This window comes from Pseudopodoces humilis, chromosome 1 (assembly GCF_049639895.1).
Source record: "Pseudopodoces humilis isolate 2021_Gansu_Grassland_sample_001 chromosome 1, ASM4963989v1, whole genome shotgun sequence".
Classification (NCBI taxonomy): Eukaryota; Metazoa; Chordata; class Aves; order Passeriformes; family Paridae; genus Pseudopodoces; species Pseudopodoces humilis.
Genome location: NC_142200.1, coordinates 10,714,522 through 10,731,584, shown reverse-complemented (window position 1 = coordinate 10,731,584; position 17,063 = coordinate 10,714,522). Strand labels below are relative to the sequence as shown.

Below are 17,063 nucleotides of genomic sequence, written 5' to 3'. Positions count from 1 at the left end.
CTTTGAGTACCTGACAACATGCCAGGCATTTTAAAGAAGCAACAAAAGTTTCCTTCTGTCAAGAACTTCACCCATTTTACAAAGACCTGGGAGATTTAGGCTTTGGTTTGTCTCAGTCACATGTGGTCAAGTGTAGTTTAGTCTATTCAGTCAACTAGAAGAGGGCACCCACCAGTGCTTCTGGGATAGATGCCCCAGGAGTTGTCTTTTCCTGGCCTTTGGGGACTGTATGCTGAATTTCAGGGCTACAGTTAGCAGGAACACACATACAGAGCATGAAATTGCTGTAATCCCTGTGAGAAAAGGCTGCCTAGGCACCAGGAAAATGTGGCAGGACCGTGAGGTACAATGCTGTGTGTACCTCTGCTCTCCTCACATGCCAGGGGTTTTTTGGGGAGCCAGGATGACAAGAGGTATCTTTTTCCCTTCCTCAGGACCAGTGGGTGCCACCCCCCGTTTGGCTGCCAGTAGCTTGAACCAAACACTTTGCTCAGGTGCCACTGTGTCCCCATGGTGTGGACCTAGAGGTTTTAAATAGATGGGAGGCTGGGCAGGTGAAGGACACAGCTCAGTATGGCACTTCTCAGCAGGGACAGTGATCTGACACAGAAGCTGAGAGAGGGGGATCTTTGGGAGAGTGAGGACACTGACACTTTCATTCCTGCTCACGCTGCATGTCAGTTCTGAGAGAGCCACAGGGGACACTGGTGCACGCTACTAATGCCCATGAGTACCTTTATGCAGATCCACTGCTGTTTTGATGTGTCTGCACCCTTCCCCTGTCCCCAAAGGTGTACTGACACCCTCCCCTCCCATACACACATTCACCTTGTGCTGTCTCCGGTGTAGGAAGCAGCCCACACACATGGCATCCTACCAGCTAAATTCACCCAGCAGCAGCATTCCAATCATTAAACTTCCAGGAAAGCAAAAGTAAAACAAAAGGTCTGATAGATACTTGCATGTGTTTTACCTACAAGGGGAACCAAATAAAATAGCATGCTTTGAGAGTTGTGGTGAATCACTCAGAAACAATCTGCAGGCATTAACGGAATTGTATTTCTGGGGAAAAGAAAGAAAGAAAGAAATGCAGGCCCTGGGATATCCCTTTATGGCATATGCGTTTTAAGTTTAAATGCATTAATGGGACTGCTATGCTGTGAGTCATCCCGCACAAGAGTTTCATGTGTTTCTTAAAATACACTAGAAGTAGCTGAAGGCATGCATGGGTTTGCTGTGCAGTTATCTCTCAGGAATCTGAGCAAATACCTACACGCGTGGCATCACGGGCTTCAGAGCTGGGGGTCCCCATCCTCGACCCCCTCTGTGCTTGTACAGACCTGGGTTGTGGAAACCAAAACAGAGCAGGAATTGATCCTACTGAATAACAAAATGCAGGGTCCCTGTGTCAATATTAGGGAAGCCTCAACACTAAATTACAGAAAAATTGCATATATATAAACAGAAAACTGGGGAGTTTACTTCTGAAGCTTTCTTGTCAAAACTACAGCTGTCTGCTGTTTTTTTCCCCCGGGATTTTTATTTTTTCTCTATTTTCTACCAATCCCGGCTGTAAATCTCTTTACTACTCCTTTAAAGCCACACTTTTGAGCCTTGTAGAGCTCCTCTCAGGTCACTTCAGCTGCTGCTGCCGCCTGGCTCTCCGAGCTATTCCTTTTTCGGACAGCAGATAGTTTTAACATGGGAAACAGCCAGTGCCAAGTATTTCTGATGATGCACGTTACGTCTACGCTCATGAGCAAACGCTTATGCTCACACAACAGCGTCGTGATGCAAACCTTGGGGTGAGGGATGGTTATTTAGTGATTAGTGAAAAGTAAGAACTGGGGCTGGGAACCTGCAGTTGTATGGACGAGAAGGTCCTGGAAAGGAAGGTAGCCTCGCTTTTTTGACATAATTATTTAAGGTCGAAGGGGGTCCCCGCCGCCCCGCCCGGCCCCAGCGAGCCCTGCAGCGACTCGCCCGCCGCCCCGCCCGGCTGCGCGACAGGGCCGGGGCGCGGAGAGCAGCGAGCGGAGCAGGCGTGTCCCAGCCTCCCTCCTCCCATTTCCCCGTGCGTCAGGGCCGGGAGGAGGAGGAGAATCACCCTTTTTTTTTTTTTTAATTTTTTTTTTTTAAAAGCCTCCAACTACTTTAGCGCGGACCCGGCAGCAGATGGTGGACACGGCCCGAGGTTTCGCCGGGGAGAGCGAAGGGATGCGCCCAGCGCGCAGCGGCCGCCTGTAGCTCCGCGCCCGCTCCGCTCCCCCCATGAGCCGCCCCGCGTCCCTGCTGCCGGCCGCCCGCTGCCGCAGCGCCCCGGCCAAGCGCCTCCAGCCCCTGCACGACGGCCCCGCCGAGGAAGCGCCGGCCGCCAAGTGCCCTCGGCTCGCCGAATGCGGCCCCCCGGACTGCCTGAGCGCTCCCGGGTCGCCGTGTGCCCCCGCTTCTCCCGGCGGCGGCGGCGGCGGCGGCGCGGCGGGTCCCAGCCTGATCGCCTCGTACCTGCTGCTGCCGCTGGCCGAGCGGGAGCAGGTGTCCAGGGCGCTGAGCGTCAGCTCGGGCCGGGAGCTGCGCTGCAAGGTGAGCGGGAGCTGCGCGGGTGGGGAGCGGGTCCTGCCGGCGCTGCCGGCCCGGGGACAGCCCTGCCGAACATCCTCCCGCTGCTCCCCGGCTGGGAACGCCCGGCCAGCCCGCGGCGGCGTTTGCTCGCCCTGCGAGTGAGCTGGGACACCGGCTTACTTCGGAACGCCTTCCCCCCGAAGGCTTTGGGAATGGTGGTTTTAGTCTCCCCCCCCAACCTTTCAATATAAAACGAACAGGAGGGGGTCTCGGTAGCCGCTTCTGCCGGTCCTGCCGAGCCCTGGCTCCCCTCCAGCTCCCTCGTCATTGTTTGGGGAGAGTTGCTACGCGAGCTGCAGCTTTCAGCGCCCTTGAGAATGAATTTGGGTTTAATTTCCTCTGTACAGGTGTTCCCCCTCAAACACTACCAGGACAAGATCCGACCTTACATTCAGCTGCCGTCACACAGAAACATCACCGGGGTTGTCGAAGTCATTCTTGGGGATACCAAAGCCTACGTGTTCTTTGAAAAGGACTTTGGGGACATGCACTCCTACGTGAGGAGCTGCAAGAGGTTGAGGGAAGAGGAGGCTGCCCGGCTGTTCAAGCAGATTGTCTCTGCTGTAGCTCACTGTCACCAGTCAGCCATCGTACTTGGTGACCTCAAGCTCAGGAAATTTGTCTTCTCTAATGAAGAAAGGTAAGTGGCTGTCAGCAGCCAGCCCTGGGGTGAGTGGGGAGGGAGGAATGCCACATCCAGAGACACAAAAAGCTTCCCAGGGAGTGGAAACAGCCCCGTCAGCCGGGCATCACCTGGGAGCAATCCGAGTAGGTCCTCATCACGTGTGTGTAGTAGGTCACGGATCTAACCGGTGCGCACTCCCTCTTAGTTAAATCTTGACTGATGAAAGGGAGGAAGCTCACCGGGAGCTTCCTCTCATTCTGCAGAAGTTCAGTGAAACCCGCTGGCAGACAAAGGGATGATAGTTCAGATGCTCGTTAGCGCCAGAAGATGTCATGTGTGCCGCTCATTCAGTGTCAAATGAATAAAAGGCAGAGAGGGAGAAGGGGGAGGCTGAGGTGTTGTGCCGGGGAGGAGGAAGCACCCCAGGAGGCTGGGGGAGCAGGACGTGTGAGGAGCTGGAGCTTTGGTCCTTCCTCGGGAGAGTTGCCTTGTGACCCGCAAGGAGCCACAGCACTTGGGAAGGGTCTTTTTGCTGATCAGAGTGATGCTGCTGTGCACTTCAAGGCTTTTATCCCTCCTCCGCTGCCGTGCTTTCCATGCCCCCTATGCCCCTGGATTGCGGGCACATACAGGAGGGAAGGTGGGACGTGGCTAAATAATGCTTTGGGAATCCTGCATCAAAGAAAATCACTTTAGTAAAACTTAGCCTAAAGCCTAGGATCATAGAGGAGATCATAGAATCTAGTTGTTAAATTTAGATTAGGGAAATAATACAGTATTCCCCTGGAGTGTTTGCTGCTCTTGCAGTGCTTCACCGCACATGGCAGAGTCAGAAATACAGTAAAACTGACTCTTGACTAGCTGCTTATCCCAAGGAATGTTAAAAAACTAAGTAAAAGCTGTAATGGAGTTGTGCTTAATGTCTTAAAAATGTAAGGTGATATTACTGATGCAAAAGAAAAGGAATTTTGTTTGTTTTCTTAAATTGGGCTAATGATTCTTCAGGATACCTTTTACAAATATGATAAGAAAATTAACCAGCACTGCCCCTCTGAAAGAGAAACAGCCATATGTTGACATGTAAGGAAAGCTATTCCTGTGAAGGAAACTGTTGCAGCTTTTCCCTCCCATAAGAAGATGAAACATTTGTTGAAATGTTACATTGCACACAGTCTCGCTCATTTGGAAATAACGTGTTGCACAGGCGATGTCATGTGCATCACATTTGGCAAGAAGAGGGTTAAGCAATGGCAGGCGACGCGGGCTCGCACAGGTGCAGTTTCAGGGCTCCCGCAGCCAATCCCGGGCCCACAGTTCTCGTTGAGTCATATTTTCCGTTTGCAGAACCAATGGGTATTTGCCGAGGTCAGGCTGAGGACAGGCTGAAGCCAACATATCTACACCCCAGCAGGCTGCCAGGCGGTGCAGAGCCCATCCAGGGCTGGCTGATGACTTCCCTGCCGACCGGAGCTCCCCTCACCCTCCAAAATAGGAGGCTGGGATGGACCCATCTCCACCTGGAGATGGTGGGTGTGGTGATATGCTCCAAAAGGCAAAAAGAATAAATTACAAACTGAAATAAAAAAAAACAAATAAAAAGCTCAGGGAAGGCAATGATCCTCACCAGTGCAGAGGGAAGCTGGGCTTTGTGGTTTGTGGAATCACGCAGCTGGATTCTGTTTGCTCAAAGCCTGAATAGCACATAGTGGCTGTAAGGTGCCATGTCACCAATTAACCCCCTGCAGTGGCACTGCAACATGCGTGGGTAGACACTGACTTGGTGTTCCTCAAGAGTCCCCTGTGTTGTTAAAATCCCTAGTTAAGAAGGGTCACTGAATGCTGGCCCAGTGCACACAGCAGCACTTCCATTACACATTCCCAGGAGTCTGGACAACTTCTCTGCTGCAAGTTAAGAGGTGTTTCCTCTCTCAGTGCCAATGTGAGAGAGAGAGGGGCCATGGCAGGGGTTTGCTGTGCTTGCTTATGACTGCGTGTTGCTTTTTCTTACCTGTGGCTTCCTCTCCTGCCCTCCATAGGACTCAGCTGCGTCTAGAGAGCCTGGAAGACACACACATCATCAAAGGTGAAGACGATGCGCTCTCAGACAAGCACGGCTGCCCGGCATACGTCAGTCCTGAGATCCTAAACACGACAGGGACTTACTCTGGAAAATCGGCTGATGTGTGGAGTTTGGGAGTGATGCTCTATACCCTGCTGGTGGGACGCTATCCCTTCCATGACTCGGACCCTAGCACTCTGTTTTCCAAAATCCGACGTGGACAGTTCTGTATTCCTGACCACGTCTCCCCCAAAGCCCGCTGCCTCATCCGCAGCCTCCTGCGGCGGGAGCCTTCTGAAAGACTCACTGCTCCAGAGATCTTGCTTCACCCTTGGTTCGAGGCAGTCTTGGAGCCTGGATATACAGACCAGGAGACGGGAACTTCGGATCAGATTGTGCCAGAATATCATGGAGACAGTGATGATATTAGTTCCTTCTTCTGCTAAACCCGAAATCTCAAAAATCTTGTCGGTTCTTACCTCCGACATCTTTGTAGGGTTTCATTTTTCCACGTCTGCAAACTCAACAGCATCTTAAAGTGCCAGTATGGTCAGAAAAGTGACCTTGTCTAAATGAATGCCAACCTGGAGATCTCCACTCCCTAAGTGTACTCGGAGTCCCATCCTCTTGCTCTGCTGGTCAGTCTCACCAGCCCCAGAGGACCTGTGCAGCTCTGTGAGAACTGTCCGGCTCTTCTGCTTCCCGCATCCTCCTCCGCTGTAACTGGTCAGTCTTGGCTGCAGAGTCTTATGTCTGGCAGGGTGCGGGATGGAAAGGCAGCTCCTTCTGCTTTCCTGCAGCGGCTGCAGAGCTATGGAGCCCTGGCCACGATGTGTAGGGGCAGACCTCTACCTGAACAAATCTGACAGAAATGGTTCAAAGGGGAATCAACTTGGCATGCCCCAGCAGCCAGCTCACAAAGCAGCTCTGTGACTGTAAGCACACATTAATGAGGGAAGGTCTTCGCCACCATGGCCAGCTCTCTGCTTGCTGCTGCTCTTCCAGCTGATCCTGCTTTCAGAGTTGTGAAGCTCCTAGACCTACCTGTAAGACAAATCACTGCTGTGGCTCTTTCTGAAGCAGAAACCAGTGGATCTCCCAGCTGGATCCCCTCTGATTCCATTTGCTTTTGACCAGGAAAGCATTTTCAATAGACTTAAGCCTCACGTTAGCACGGTGTAGCCTATATAATGTTATGCCCTCAGTGGGCTTGTCAAGTAGCAGGTCTTGTTAGCTCCCAGTGCCAAAATGTATCTGTTTACCAGACCATAACACTATCAGCTGGGACTCCTTTCCCAGGGAAAGGATAAGGGGTGTCTTGTACAGTACCTGTAAACATGGCCATGTTTTTCAACCAGCTCAACTCTTAAAAATACCACATTGCCTCCTCTTTCCCCCTCCTCCCCATAAAAAGTTAGTCTTAAAAGTAAAATCTCTGTACACCCTTAGCTGATTATTCAGGTATGCTGTTTGCCTCCAGCCTCCCCCTTTTTATTTTTTTAATTTTTTTTTTTTTTTTTTTTTTGCATGATTATTCATAGTCTTTCCAATATGTGTGGATAATGAATATATCTGAATCATTAGCTTCCTGGGTTGGGGGTAAGTAAAGCTTAGTCCTGCCTAAAATTTCTGCTTCGTTTCACATGTGTCCAGTGGTTTATGCAGAGATGTCCATTCACCTTAGGCAAGAGTGCGGCTTCTGAAATGGCCATGAGGTGGGTGATGCATGTTCCCAACACCACCCAGTTTGAGTGAAGTAATTTTAAGGGTTAACCCTGGCAAGCTGCAGTCCCACCACGCATTGTGAGAATACCATGTATACCTCATGGACTGTGTACTTTGTACATACCTTACTGTTTGGGGTTTTGTTTTCCTGTTTTGTTGTACTTTGTCCTAATAAGAGGTGTCGAAGAGCAGTTTAATGTGAATTATTGTTGGCAATACTAACTTGACAGAATCATGAGCATTAAGAGCAGAGCGCTCCAGCTCTCCGTTGCACTAAACCTCTCATGATTGCTTGACATTTGTATCTGTGATACAGTTTAACTCTTCTATGAAAAACAGTACATTTGTATATATTGGTAGAAAATTCTGCCAGAAAAGCTAAAAACACTATGTCCAATTTGTATATATGGATAGGTCTGTGGAAACCTGGATGATAAAGTCTGACTTGTAGAAAGTTTTAATAAACTTGGTTTCATAATGTTTGTCCCCACTTGCTGTGGTGTCTCAAGAGGAATACAGCTCAGTGTGTCTGGTTTAATCTGAAAAAATGGGGTTTGACCTTAGAGACTGTCAGCTCCTCTGTGGTCTGTATATGCATTCCATCATGCCTTAGCCTGAACTCCCCCAACTCAACCTGGGGTTGATCCCGGGGGGACAGGGGATGGATCCTGCCTCTTGTGAGGTGGAAAGGGCTTGGGATGTCCCCAGGGTTATGTGAAATGGGGCATCCTACTCCTCTGATAAACAAGGGGGAGAGGGGTTAGAGCTCTGACTGAATTTTAGAAACCCTCTTGCCTTTCAGCCCATGGATTTGTTTCCCTCTGTGCCCTGTGAGCAGAAGATGGTGTGGCACAGCACGGCTGTCATCCTGCACCTGTGTGCCTGGCAATGTGATGCTCCAGCCAGTGGAAAATCCGATCTCAGATGTCTAAAAGTGAGCAGCCAGAAGGAGAGGTAGCAACCAAGAGCACTGGTGTTACAGAGAGCTGGAGCTCGTGGGCAGAGGCTTGACCCTGCTGCTGGGAGGCAGCATGGTGCTCTCACTAAAATGAAGGGGAAGATTATTAGAGCTGCTTTTCTTTGTGGTGAGAAGAGAGAAGTATAAATAGCTGCAGTATCAAGGTTAGAGAATGTGCTTTCCTGAAAGAGATCAAGCCACCCTTGCAATCCACCCGGAGTGGTGAGATCATCGCTCACAAGTGGAAAGGAGGAGGAAGAGAGTCTTGATTTTTATTTATACTTTGCCTCATGTTTAACTTTGTCCTTTTGCTTGAAATCTGTTCAGCAGAGCAACTGCTTCTAGGCAGCTCATTGAGCAGGAGCAACTTTAAAAACAGTTTTACTTGTAGAAGGGGAGTAGAAAGTGAAAAGGAGGGAGTAGGGACCTGGTCGGTGATAAAGCAAAGTGCACTGACTTTCATGAGTTACCTTGACTCCCACTCTGAGAAGCCAGTGATCTGTGCAGTAAGCATATTTTCTTAGCACTTGCTGAGTGAATGTCATACATCAAAATATCTCGAGTTACTTTACTGATGTCATTCTTGCAAGACTTGTAAAAATATGTGTGCTGCATAGCCTGGCTGATTAAGTTACCCTCTGCCCTACCATGCTTTCAGGCTTGGACAGAAGCCCTGATGCATCCTTTCAAAACAACTGCAGGAGGTTTGTATTTTAGTGAAACCTCGAAAACTTTCAAAACACTTTTCTCCCCCTTGCAGTTAAGTCACTCTTAAAAGGTGAACGTGTAGGTCATCCCATGACTTTGTTTCACACGAGCTGCGCTGCAGAGCAATTAAAATAAATGCCAAATTGTAGTAACATCTGCAAACAGCCTCTGTATTGCTTTAGGGATTATAATGCAACATCCGTTTGTACAGCAGAATAAATTGCTATTGCTTCGTTACCCCATCGTTTGTATTATTGTATACAAAGTTTCAGAACATGTTGAAAGAACAAGCATATTAAGTGATTAAACTTTGATGGTGGGTGTGAGAAGTTTGATTTATGCAATGCACACATTTCTTTTTGAGAGAGTCATAGTTTGTCTATTTTTAAATGGTCCTTTTGGCTGAGGACCACATGAGTATCTTACATATTTTTCAGACCTGGTCACCATTTTCACCTTGAAATTGCCCTTTCTGAAAACTGCAACGTCCTGGTCTCCATCCTAAGGCAGCATCGAACCACCTCCCAGTCAGGATAGATTGTACATCCTATGTGTTTTTATCAACTCTCAATACTTCAGCTGCATTTTAGGCAGCAGTTCAATAATTTTCTTTTGAAGTAGCACAGCAGAATTTGTAAACCAGCTTCCTCTGAAAGTGCCAGGTAAAACAGCCAGCTCAGCAAGCTTAGGTTTAAGGTCAATGTCTCTGCCAAGGAGGTGATACTGCTGAGGTTATTTGCAGTCAAAAAGGACTGGTAGAGCTTCAGCTATGCTAAACAGTGCCCTGATTTCAGTAGAACACCTTCAAAACAGGCAAAGACACTTTTGCATCAATGTACTATTTATGAAAGCAAAGGGGTGAAAGAACAGGGTTATTTTACAGATGTACATAGAGGAAAATTCATTGCCCTTGGCTGGATCACAAAGCCAGTGCAATACTCTCCTCTAGCTCTCCTTTAATGCACTGAGGACAGGCCTGACAGATAACCTGAGAAGCACTTTTTATTCCAGCAGTGCTGAGTGCACTCTGTCAAGCAATTCTCAACAGATTATCTCTTTATAGAAAACCAATTTTTTTCCCTACTTTTTTCATGCTGTTGCATTCTGTCAGGGAAGAAAGCCAAACATTCAGCATTACGGCAATGCACGGATTTAGCAGCACAAAGAAATATCCTATGCAAATACTTCTTACAAAGATGTTTTTCTAGTGAGCATTGAAAGGAATAACTTGACATATAACCATGGTCTGAATTAATCCCTTGCAAAAAATGGCTTTGTTAAATGCAATTTCTCAGAAGTATTGTTGATAAAAGTACCGTGAAATTTGCAACAGTTCTTGCCATGATTCCTCCATAACTTGCAAAATCCTTTTCTCCAAGTGAAATCCAGAGTTCAGATTTCAGGCAGGATCAACTTTTGTTGCAGCAAAATGACAAATCCTTCAGGACATGAGTTCACAGCAGCATCTTTTTCTTCTATTTTGTGAAGCCAGCTATTTAGAAAATGCCTTAAAGAAAACTCATTAGTTTTCATTGCCCTGCATGTATTTATTTACAGTATTTAACCAGCTAAACAAGCTAATGTGCAGCACTTCATTTCCTAATTTGGCTTTGAAATTGGAGCAGCCGAAGTATCAATTACATTCTGTCAAAAGCAAACATTAACATAACTGTATGAAGCAATCATGTTTCTAACAACAGCAAGCACTGCCCAGAGGACCAAAATAAATAAAATTCATAGAGCAAGAGGTAACGCTTTTCTTTAAGGCAGGATTAGGGCTGTCGAGCGCCCAGGCGCTTCCCTCTGCAGGGCCGTTTGTCTGGCAGGGCTGTGGAGGCAGCTCCAGCACTGAGGTGGAGGTGATTAATAAGGCACTTGCTCACCAAGGGCACGGTCTCATCACGGCGGGTGTGGATTTCTGCATGCAACTCCCACTGTTATTAATGGTTAATTAATGTGTAATTTGCAGAAAGAGATGAAACTGGGACCTTGGCGGTGTGTTGTGAGCACACACACAGGCTTATCATTCGAAGAAATATCAGGGTGACACGAAGGGTGGATGACAGAAAATAAGTGTGGTGTGAATCAGCTGCCCTGTGTTTATGATACAGCGCTGTTGTGGGAAAACATTCACCTCCATCAACTACTGTCTCCTGACAAACAACAAAAGTTGAGTTTGATAAATTATTAGTGGAGATGTTCTCAGTGGCTTTGCTTAGATTTTACTCCTCTTGCGCAAATTGCAGATTAGGAAAGGATTAAGTAACAACAGTGTGGCTAAAGTATTACACATAGTGCTGGCAATTAGCCAAAGAATGTAGCATGCAAAAGCTGACATTGCCTAAGAAATCAAATATAGCTCTGGTCACCACAGAAAATGACTCTTCCCCACCACCCAAGTTAGTTGCTCAGTTTCTTTCCTGTCTCACACAGAGCCTTGCACCAGCAAATTGTTCATTACAGAACTTTATTTTCTTTTTCATTATTTTTTTTTTTTGGTAATTTTTCTTAACTTCCTGGTAGTGAAAAAGCCATAAACATTAAGATGAATCGTAGAAACCATAAATTGAGTGTACAGCCATTGTATAGCCATTGGGCCCTGTGATAACATCCCTGTCAAGTCTCAGCTTGTCAGATTCATAGTCTTGCTGAGGCTCAAATACCACGAGTTTCCTTTGCTGTACTAACAACTGGAGACAAAATACCCACACAATCTGGGGCAAAAGGCTGTGCAAGACTTGCACACCCAATGAGAATGACTTTGCAGATGGGCAGTGGGATACCTGGTGTGAGCGTTTCCCCTGGTGACTGATGGCAGTAGAGTTAGGCTCACAAAGTTCAGCCAGCAGCTTCTGCTGCTAAGCAGGGGTGCAAGGACCCTCAAACATCAGGTGAAAGTGCAAAACCCACCTGGTGCATGTATGAAATTGATGGCTGACAAGAATGGTGAGGAGCCCTGCTCCTCGCCACCCTCATGCCCGTGCCCAGACTGCCTGGATGTGGGGGAAGGCAGGATGCTGTCAGGCCAACAGGTCTGTCTGGCCCTGGCAGAAGCATGTGCCCTTGCCTGATGCCTACAGATGTGCATCAGGTGCCCATCAGACACCTCCTGTGGTGTTTCCCTGCAGCACAGGGACACAGTACCTAAACAGGACCTACAGGAAAGACAGAGAGGGACTCGTTATCAGGGATTGTAGGGATAGGCCAAGCAGTAACAGTTTTAAGCTGAAAGAGGGTTAATTTAGGTTGAGAAGAAATTCTTTACTGTAAGTGTAGTGAGACACTGGAACAGGTTGCCCAGAGAAGCTGAGGATGCCCCAACCCTGGAAGTGTTCAAGGCCAGGCTAGATTAGGCTTTGAGCCACATGGTCTAGTGGAAGGTGTTCCTGCCCATGGTGGGTCTTTAAGGTCCCTTCCAACCCAAAGCATTGCAAGATTCTTTGACACTGTGGCCCACTAATACCCACCTCAGTATTTAAGCATCCTCCAAGGACCTTCCTATGACTGGAACCCTTGCTTGGCTCTTGCTTTGACCCTATCTGCACCTTGAGGTCTCAAAATCCTGTAGTAATGAATTCCATAGCAGAGCTTGGCACTGCTTCAATAAATTACCTTTCTTGGTAGGGGAATGGGCTTCAAACAACAGCTATATAACAGGAATGACTGAAGAGGAGAAGTTGGCCCAGTTTTGGAAGATCTTTTGCTGCCTTCACTCCCCATGGGGACTGAGGTGACATTGCTCTGTGCAGGTCAGTAGCCCTCTGAGGCAGCCGCAGCACCCAGAGTGGTGAGAACTTGAGCCCAGTGGACAGAAAGGCTTAATCAGGGAACTCATGGGACTTTTTATCATGGGTCTTGTGATCCTTGATATGTAAGGGCCCTGTCTGCTGAAGGCAATGATCTCCAGGAGATTTTGGATTTTCATGTGAGGAAGAATATGTCTAGTTTCTCTGTTGCAAAGAGGGATTTGAAAGGATGTGTCCCACAAACTCTTTGGACTATTCCCTGCTCGCTACTAGTGTCCCAGCCGGATGCTTCATGCTGCAAAGAAATTCTTGACTGGCTGCCCCATTAGAGCAGGCAGTTTTGTCCTTTCATGTAAGCAGCTGGCAAAACAATAAATTAAAAAATAAGGCTAAGTCAGCAAATTGTTTTCTCTCTCCATGTGCAAGGTTAGAGGAACTACTGCCCCTCCTCCAGAATAATTTCCTGACTTAGTAACATTTTTCTCAATCTTCTTTCTTTCTGGGCACATGGAGAAAAGCAGGATTTGTGTTTTGAGCAGAGAGGGAACACCTTTACATGCTGTGCTGTGGCCCAAGCTCTACATGTGTGTGTGCCAACCACAGCCAAACCCTGAGCAATCTCCCTCCAGCAAGGGGCAGGGGTGGCTTTGCAGGGAGAGTGTTTTTGTCATATCAGGATGGGGCCTGGACCCCAGATAGGAGGTACCACCCTGCCTGCAGGCTCCTCAGGCAAGCCTTGCTGCCTGCAGACAGACAGTTCTGCCAGTATTAGCCACTGGCAGGAGATGGTCCTTCCTGGCATGTCTAGGTGTGCTGAGAGAAGATGCTGCAGTCCATGCAGCTTGTCCCCAGCACTGGGCATGGCTCTGGATGGCTGGCAGCGTTTTGCTGCTGGGCGCAGGCAGGGCTGCTCCGCAGGGCGCCGTGGGCTGAGCTGCTGACCTGGGACTGGCCTGTGATGCACATCCTGCTCACACATGTGGGCATGAGTCAGAGCCTGAGAGGAAAAGGCCTCACCCAGTGACAGGCAGAGTGGTGCAGGGAGCTCAGGCTGCATGCTGATAGAAGAGATTGCTTATTACAGCTAACAGCCTCCCTCGGCAAAATCCTTGCACCTGTGACACGGGGAAAAGAGTTCGATGCTAACCAGGTCTCCCACCTCAAGTCAGAGGTTCAGTGGAACCTGAGGGGCTGGGTTTGCCGGGATGGCTCAGTGCCTGCCTTCAGAATCTGCAATCTTAGAGCTGAAGGAGATGCTGGGGGCTCCCAGCACACATCCCAAGATGCTGGCAGTCTCTCCACAGCAAGAAGGCACAGTGAGATTGATCAGACCCATATTCATTCCCCTCTGCTCTTGTGAGACCCTACCTGAAATACTATATTCAGCTTTGGGGTCCCCAAGATAAGAAGGACATGGATCTGCTGAGCAATTCCAGAGGATGGTCCTGAAAACGACCAGAGGGCTGGAGCACTTCTCCAGGCTGAGAGAGCTGGGGATGTTCAGCCTGCAGAGGAGAGGGTTCTGGAGAGACCTTCAGCATCCTCCTCTACCTAATGGGGGGCTTACAGGAAATATAGGGAGGGACTCTTTCTTATGGAGTGTAGTGATAGGACGGGGGGAATGGTCCTAAATTGAAGAAGGGTAGATTAGATTAGATATTAGAGAGGAAACCTTTACTGTGAAGCTCAAGAAGCACTGGAACATGTTGCTCAGAGAAGTTGTGGATACCCCATCCCAGGCAGTGTTCAAGGCCAGGTTGGACGGGGCTTTGAGCAACTTGGTCTAGTGGAAGGTGTCCCTGCCTGTGTCAGGGGGGTTGAAACAATACTTAAGGTCCCTACCAACGCAAATCACTGCATTATTCTGTGCTGTGCGGAGGCCTCTAGAGAAGCAATACAATGTTTATATCTCTTTTTCCTGTCAGTTTGACCTCAGTCTCGCTGTCTTCAGCACCTGCCACCTGCCCTTTACCCAGGTGCTAATCTTTCTTGGGCACTGGGACAGCTGAGCGATGGTTGAGCCGCCCCTCCCTCCTCGCTGCTTTTCCAGGAAACAGGTGTCCAGATCTTTTGACCCTTGCAAATGATTGCATTTAATTATTTCTAGAAATTTTCCACCATGGTTTTATAGTGTTTCTTCCAGAAATCTGGTTCATCTTTGCTAGGAAGCCATTGTATGTCTCAAGCAAAGGTCAGGATGAATCATTTCGGAAGCACGCCAGCTGCAATGGGCTCCCAGCACCGGAGGAGTGGAAGTGTGTCCACGGTTTGCCACTTAAACACAAAGCCCTGAACACCCCCAGCTCTTCTTGGAGTCAATGGCATGACTTGCATAGAGTACCAGATCCTGGGTATGACTGTAGGCTGTTCAAAAGCCAGTGGTAGATGGATCACAGTAGTAGATGGTCTCAGAGCTGTGGCTTTAAAAGGGTTATTGATTCATTTGGAAACAGCTAGCATGAGTGACTTTGTAACAGGATTATTTAGTCTCACCACATGCCAAACATAGAAAACGTACAGTTCAGCACTGCGATTCTTCCAGTGATCATCACATAAAACATCCATCAGGATAAGCTACCAATGGACTGGATAATGCATTTTCCTTATATGTTTGCAGCTACCAAGGGATGTGGGTTGTCCTCAAAAACAGTGGGAGAAATTCTTCAGTTAAAGATCTAATAAGGAGGAGTTAAATTGAGAAGCAATCAACCAAAACAAAAAAAAGTATGTGGATAGTGTTACAGCCTTCGTTCAGACTTCTGCAGCCATTCAAAAATAGGAGAAATAAGTCACTCTGAGTGTGTATAGAAAATGCATGCTCAGAAATCATGCAAAAAGATATTTGATCAAGCTGGGCACCCTGAGGGAGCTGGGTCTTTCCTTTATGGGCCAGCTGAGGATGCTCCTGGTGACAGGGACACACAGCATGGTACCAATGGAGCCATCTCCAATCCCAGTTTCTCCTTCTTTGCTAGCAAAGTGTCAAAAAATGCCAAGGAGTTATGGAAGCAAAGACAGCCAGGGTTGGGAGCAACCAGCAGGGCACTGACTCTCTGCTGTGAGCCCGTGTGGGTCCTACCCCATTGGTGGGAGTTCGAGAGGCTTCACTCAAACCAGATGTCTCTGAGCAAGCAGAGAGCTACAACTAAGCCCTGGCAGCTCCACCAAGCCTTCTGCAGGGATGATCCAGTTTCCATGCTTGGGGTATTTAGTTCCACAGATCCCACATGCAGAAAATCCCTTCCCAGATTGTAAGGGTGTATCTAGAAATTTTGCTCTGACATGTGCTATAATGCAGCTACATTCAGTATATACTCAGGAGTTTTGCTCTGGCAGAAATTATAACACTACCACTGTAATCTGAAGCAAATCAGACTTGGCCTGCACTCTGAGATGCCATTCTACTGGGTAAAACCTAGAGATTCAAACTCAGGCTTCACTCAGCAGAGCCTGAGGAGCAAACCAGGGAGAAATTCTCCAGTGCATGCAACATTCCTGTATAAATCAATGGGAACTGTAGAGTCTGGCCCAAAGTCAAGATTTCAGGATTTGACCCAATTTAGCCTTGGCATAGTTGCCTGACTCCAAAATTTTTACTTTTTTTTCTGAGGCTAAACAATTAACTTTCAAAACAATTAAAAAAAAAAAAAAAAAAGGCAGCTGGGGTTCAGAAGAGCTGTGCTAGCCAGCAGGGTTTTGTTAAAGTTACTTCCACTACTATGGTATTTGTTGGCATCAGCATTTTGCGCAAAATAAAGCACTGCTCTGGGCTCTCTGTACAGGGCAGAGCCATATGAGCTGGGGGTAGAAGTTTTGACTCTTCCCATACTTGACACACAAATGGGAAGTTCATTTTATCAAATTCAACTGCTGGGTTGTTTTTTTTTTACTCAGTGGGGTGAAATTCAGCCATGTGCAAAATGCAAGGATTGCTCATCTCTGATCCAATGAGTCCCAGTGTAGAAGGTTTATTGGAGAGGCTTTGGGGGAACCAGGGGATGAGATAAGAAGATGGGAAGAAGCAGGACAGGATTACAGCCTTGCAGAGGACTGAACTTTCTGTTCTTTCTGTCCCTCCTTGTTTCTATGCTGGGAAAGGGTGCTGTTTCCCAGGCTGATTTCAGGAATCACTTTTGAAGAGCTTATAGAGATATAAAGATTTCTTCTGTTCACCTTACCTGTAGGTAGACAATAAAAGGCATCACCTCAGTCTTAAAGGTTTTATTATTTTAATTATTACACTTAATTATTCACTTTAATTATCCACTTTAATTATTCCATCTTGGAATTTACTGTGCTACTAGTTGTTAATATATTCTGTAGAGCACAGGGGATGCCAACACTACTGGAGTTTGATGGTGTTTTGTTTCGTTTCAGACCCTGACTGTAAACCTGCCCTGTGCAGACCTGTGGCTCTGGATCCATCCTGGGCAGTGGGGATGGGTGTCTGGCTGTGGCTGCTGTGAGGGGAAGGACAAGCTCAGCACTGAGGAGTCACTGCAGCCCTGTTGTGCCCATGGAAGTACTGGGAGAGATCACTCACCAAATACCATCATGGGCAAAACAGAGTCAAATTTGAGATATTAATTGAATTTACTACTAACAAAATAAGAGCAAGAT

At 47.7% G+C, this 17,063-nt stretch overlaps 1 protein-coding gene across 1 annotated transcript; it reads left to right on the top strand.

The window, feature by feature from the left end:
* Positions 1-2,160: 2,160 nt before the first annotated feature.
* Positions 2,161-7,509, top strand: TRIB1 (tribbles pseudokinase 1). The gene is made up of 3 exons (XM_005517382.3): positions 2,161-2,583; positions 2,970-3,262; positions 5,284-7,509. Exons 1-3 carry the CDS (start codon positions 2,272-2,274, stop codon positions 5,750-5,752), a joined length of 1,074 nt encoding a protein of 357 aa, XP_005517439.1. The 5' UTR covers positions 2,161-2,271; the 3' UTR covers positions 5,753-7,509.
* The last annotated feature ends 9,554 nt before the right edge of the window (positions 7,510-17,063 follow it).

What these genes read in the sequence shown, in the direction of transcription:
- TRIB1 (XM_005517382.3), top strand. Translation starts at nt 2,272, where the DNA reads ATGAGCCGCCCCGCGTCCCTGCTGCCGGCCGCCCGCTGCCGCAGCGCC. An exon ending in GCCGGGAGCTGCGCTGCAAG is followed by an intron (nt 2,584 to 2,969) that starts GTGAGCGGGAGC and finishes TCCTCTGTACAG; the next exon opens with GTGTTCCCCCTCAAACACTA. An exon ending in GTCTTCTCTAATGAAGAAAG is followed by an intron (nt 3,263 to 5,283) that starts GTAAGTGGCTGT and finishes TGCCCTCCATAG; the next exon opens with GACTCAGCTGCGTCTAGAGA.